Here is a 5153-nt window from a genome sequence, read left to right on the forward strand (position 1 = left end):
TAGGCAAAACAATAGTTCTAACAAAAAAGAAAATACATACCAAAGTAAAAAATAGGGTGTCATCAAGAATGCCTAATTGTTCAAGTATACATTATGGGCTGGGCTCATGCCCAATCACACATAGAGCATAAATACAAATTTGAGTTGATTCATTTAAATACGGGATCAGGATAATACAAAAAGAAGCAGACTGACAACATACTTATATACCTAGATAGACCCACCCTCACAACCCTGCCACTGACTCACTACTCGCCTTTTAGCACCTATATATCAAACAAAAGAATGGAAACCTCCTCTGCACCTATGTTGTTGCAGAGAATTGAAACAAGCCATTCAATTGATAACTTGCTGGGAGCGAGTCAAAGTGCAACTTCAAGGACCAATAACACACAATAAAAGATCAAGAACAACTTATATGCAATAAAGGCGTGAGAGAAGAAATCTTTACATAAGACGGCTATAAACACCGGAGCATAAATAAGCAACACCTTTAACTACAAATAAAAAGGATTCGGGGTTCAATGCATGGTGGGCTCAGATTCGCCTTTTCTCGATCATATGACCCACCCCCGTCATCTCTTATCACCAGATCAATCTGTTTATAGAGTGGAGCTGCCCTGGTTATCACTCAACAAGAATGACCATCCAAGGACAGAACAATAAGTATCACAAGATCAAAAAGGATTCTAGAGACAAGAGGGAGGATCCAACTTGATACCCACAGGTGTCTTGATTGCTCAAAGGCACATTTATTTCAGCCATGGTTAATCATCATTGCCCTAGCAAGAATGGCCTCCAACCGGTGGGGCACGTGACTGGACGCACAGGCCATGCCCGCACACACGGTCGCTGACGGCACGCAAAGGGCCCCACACGCCAGCGAGCACGGGTCGAATAGACCGAGTGAGCGACGCTGCGAGCCAAACGAGCTAACCCATCGTTACAGCGCCGGGTTTCGATCCGGCGACCGGGATCGATCCAGAGCAAGATCCAATGACCAGAATAGCATCAGGAAAACGATCGGACGGCCAGGAAGCCCAAATCGCTGAGGAGCCGGAGTTTTCGATCGGTCCCATGTTTCTGGATGTTCTTACAAGGGTGAAACTGCCCTGGTTATCACTCATCAGAAATGACCATCCAAGGACAGAGCCACTAAAATAAGAACATGATCAAAACGGCAAAGAAACGAGGGGGTATCCAACTTAATACCCACAAGTGCCTCGATTGCTCGAGAGCATGCTTATATCAGCCATAACCGATCATCATAGCCCTGACTATGTCCCATACAGTAGCCGAAGCAGAGGAGCAGGAGGAAGATGCAACTCATCGAGGGAGGTTGTAGCCGAGGCAGTACTCAGTGGGTGCCAGAGCTGCGGTTGAACGACGTCCAACCGGCGAGGAACCACTTCCTACACTCCTGAACCGGCATAAAAAGAAGCATGAGCTCATCATTTCCCATTGCTCCTGAAAAAATCAGCCATAACCGATCATCATAGCCCTGACTATGTCCCATACAGTAGCCGAAGCAGAGGAGCAGGAGGAAGATGCAACTCACCGAGGGAGGTTGTACCCGAGGCAGTACTCAGTGGGTGCCAGAGCTGCGGTTGAATGACGTCCAACCGGCGAGGAACCACTTCCTACACTCCTGAACCGGCATAAAAAGAAGCAGGAGCTCATCATTTCCCATTGCTCCTGAAAAAATTGTAAAACAAACAAAAATTAATGCTTTGTGACTGACCAGCAAGAATTAGAAAACTAATTCTTATAACCGAAGGTGCTCTGAACCCAAATCTTTTCTTCATAAACATGGAGAAACTCTCATCAACAGAGTAAGCTTGCGACATATAAAATATATTATAAGAAAGAACACCAGATAGAAGCTAACAAAATTAAGTTTAGAATATACCCTAGCAAATCAATAACTGTACAAAAATATTGTGGGCCAAATGGAATTCATATAGGCCACTAACTAAACTGAGAGGAACCAAACTTTTATATTTTGACCATTTTTCCACATTAGTCTGAAGCTCTTGTTATTTTATTTATTCAAATTAAGACTGTCATTATTTAAACCGGATATTCTTAAAGCCTCTATCTGATTTAAGCGCAGAACATAAAATTAGATGGCAAAAAACATGCATGGACTGAACTCTTCAGCAAAATAATATATGTCTATTCAAAGCTATATGTTTCCAGATTGTTTAGAATTATTTTAACTGCTTTTGACATCTTTGTGCTTGCTTGGCAGCCTCAACATCACTGGCTGAGTCTGGTAATGACAGTAGGCAAGTCTGGTAATGACAAAACCCCCGTAATATAATTACCGTGATTGTTGTAAGTGGCATGGGTCTGTGTTGTATAGGCAGCCTCAACATCACTGGCTGGAGCCTGGCCTTCTTGTTTAACTGTGAGCCTCTGCAGATAAGTAACAACAGATTAAATGGATTCGAGCGAGTGTGTCTTTGCTTTAATGGCCAGACGGAAAGATGTTCATTTCCTCTCAGATATACCCAGCGACATGAGCCACATGGCCATAGTCATAGTTGTGTTATTAAAAAACTGCATGTTTTTCTATATACAAACAAAACAGTCAGACTACCCAGCCAACTTTCATCTGCAGAACCAATTTTCACAGTCAATTGGAGATAACGAATCTAAATGCTGCCAAAGGAAAGGAAAGAAAAACGTTGAACGTTGGTCTATACTCAATGGAAAAATTCCTATCCTATGCATCAAATAACATATACTTCTTTATAGGAATTGAGATGCAAGTCATATCACTTCCTATGAAGTTCCTGTTTCCATCCCTATCCTATGATCAAAGGAGGCCTATATTTGCAAACCTTATATACTTAAAAAGTCCATGTAAGTATTTTTTTTAATAATTTTATTTGGAATAGTCTTTCCAAGCTGTTCAGCAGAGACCTGGACAAGTTTCGACAACACACAACTCAAGAGACGATATAACGAGCGAAGAATGATTCAATTTCCAAGCACGAGCTTATGCGATCACATTTAGCGCATAGTGTGCGTGCATTTGGCCTGGGGCATCTACTAACTAAAATTACTAACCACAAGCAGCCTTTAAGTTCAGTCTTAGACAAGGCAAAGATGCACGATAACTGTAATTTTACAGTATAAATCCCTACGTGCACAGTGCACTTGCATTCTAGGTTCTGGCTGCCGTTCTTTTCCCTCGAGCAATTACTATTGTAGAAGATCTAATCTAGAGTATCACTTACTAAAGGAGCAGATATATTTATACCTCATTTCTGAAGCCAGCAAACGTGGAAAGGAAGCTTACCTTGTTCTCGAGCACAGCCCCGTTTGGGATTTCCAACGTGACTCCAGCCTTGGCTGCGATGGTCATGTTGCCCTGCAGATGGGATGAGCAGATTTGATCAGCATTAGGTCCATTTGTACACAGAACTAACCACAGCAAAAGGAGAAACGATGATTCAATCCCTAAACACAAGCTTATTCAACCACATTACCAACTAAAATTACCAACCACAAGCAGCCTTCAAGTTCAGTCTTGGACAAGACAAAGATGAACAATAATTGAAATTTTAGAGTGAAAAATCCCACGTGCTCGATGCACTTGCATTGTAGTTTTTGGCTGTTGATCTTTTACCTCGAGCAATTACCATTCTGGGATATCAAATCTAGAAACACGAACTACTGAAGCAGCAGATCTATTTATACCTTATCTCTGAAGCTGGCAAATGTAGAAAGAACGGATATGCTTTACAAAATAGGAAAGAAAGTATACCCGACGTTGAGGTACGCGGCGGCTGGAGCGCGAGGAGTCGCCGTGCGGCAGGTTGGGGTTGGCCTCCTGCTCGACGGCGCGGGAGATGAGGGCCTGCGCGCGGTCCAGCAGCGCGTCCTCCGTCTCCTCGTCCGCCTCGTCCTCCTCCGGCTCGGCGGCGGCGGCGGCGAGGTTGGCCGCCGGCTGCTTGGGCTCCATCAGCGCGGGCAGGCTCAAGCCTCGAGGCAGCGGGGGTGGGCGGGCGCGCGGTCTAGGGTTAGGGTTGAGTGCGGGAGCTGCCTTTGGGGACGGGGAGGCGAAGGTGCTCCTCGCCGACTCGAGCAGAAGGGATCTCGTGGGGAGGAGGGAGGCTCATAGGAGCGGTGGCGGATGAGGCCGGAGAGAGCGACGAGGGAGGAGAGCGGCGGCGCGAGGGAAGGGGAGGAAGGGAACGAGGGCTGCAAAAGAGATCGAGAGAGGGAAATCAGGGGAATCGAGCTAGGTCTCTCCCACGGTAGCGGGCGCCTCTTCTATAGGCAGGAGGGAAATGACCAAAATACCCCCGGCGGGGCACCAAATTAACGCGCGGCGGCACGGCCGGGCGGGTCACCGCTCATAGGGAAATATATCGGACGGCTGTAGACGATGTGGTAAATATCGTACGGCCCAGACGATCCAACGGCGAGATCGGACGGCGCAAACGACATCAGGAAAACGATCGGACGACCGAGAAGCTCTAATCGCTGAGAGAGCTCTGTGATCCCTCCTTCTCTTATTTCTTGAGCGAAGGTGCTCCTCGGCGACTCGAGCAGAAGGGATCTCGTGGGGAGGAGGGAGGCTCATAAGAGAGGTGGCGGATGAGGCCGGAGAGAGCGACGAGGGAGGGAGAGCGGCGGCGCGAGGGAAGGGGAGGATGGGAACGAGGGCTGCAGAAGAGATCAAGAGAGGGAAAGGAGGGGAATCGAGCTAGGTCTCTCCCACGGTAGCGGGCAGCTCTTCTATAGGCAGGAGGGAAATGACCAAAATACCCCCGGCGGGGCACCAAATTAACGCGCGGCGGCACGGCCGGGCGGGTCACCGCTCATAGGGAAATATATCGGACGGCTGTAGACGATGTGGTAAATATCGTACGGCCCAGACGATCCAACGGCGAGATCGGACGGCCCAAACGACATCAGGAAAACGATCGGACGGTCGAGAAGCTCTAATCGCTGAGAGAGCTCTGTGATCCCTCCTTCTCTTATTTCTGGAGCGAAGGTGCTCCTCGGCGACTCGAGCAGAAGGGATCTCGTGGGGAGGAGGGAGGCTCATAGGAGTGGTGGCGGATGAGGCCGGAGAGAGCGACGAGGGAGGAGAGCGGCGGCGCGAGGGAAGGGGAGGAAGGGAACGAGGGCTGCAG

At 47.8% G+C, this 5153-nt stretch overlaps 1 protein-coding gene across 2 annotated transcripts; it reads right to left on the reverse strand.

Moving 5' to 3' along the window:
• Positions 1 to 531: 531 nt before the first annotated feature.
• LOC123158083 (uncharacterized) lies at positions 532 to 4238 on the reverse strand. 2 transcript variants are annotated; one of them, XM_044576214.1, is made up of 5 exons: positions 3776 to 4238; positions 3308 to 3379; positions 2328 to 2418; positions 1559 to 1695; positions 532 to 1420 (listed from the first exon to the last, which is right to left on the reverse strand). In XM_044576214.1, exons 1-4 carry the CDS (start codon positions 3971 to 3973, stop codon positions 1586 to 1588), a joined length of 471 nt encoding a protein of 156 aa, XP_044432149.1. In that variant the 5' UTR covers positions 3974 to 4238; the 3' UTR covers positions 532 to 1420; positions 1559 to 1585. The 2 variants fall into 2 exon arrangements, with proteins under 2 accessions (XP_044432149.1, XP_044432148.1); XM_044576213.1 differs by having other exon boundaries at positions 532 to 1467.
• Positions 4239 to 5153: the final 915 nt, after the last annotated feature.

Source organism: Triticum aestivum, chromosome 7B, assembly GCF_018294505.1.
Source record: "Triticum aestivum cultivar Chinese Spring chromosome 7B, IWGSC CS RefSeq v2.1, whole genome shotgun sequence".
Lineage (NCBI taxonomy): Eukaryota > Viridiplantae > Streptophyta > Magnoliopsida > Poales > Poaceae > Triticum > Triticum aestivum.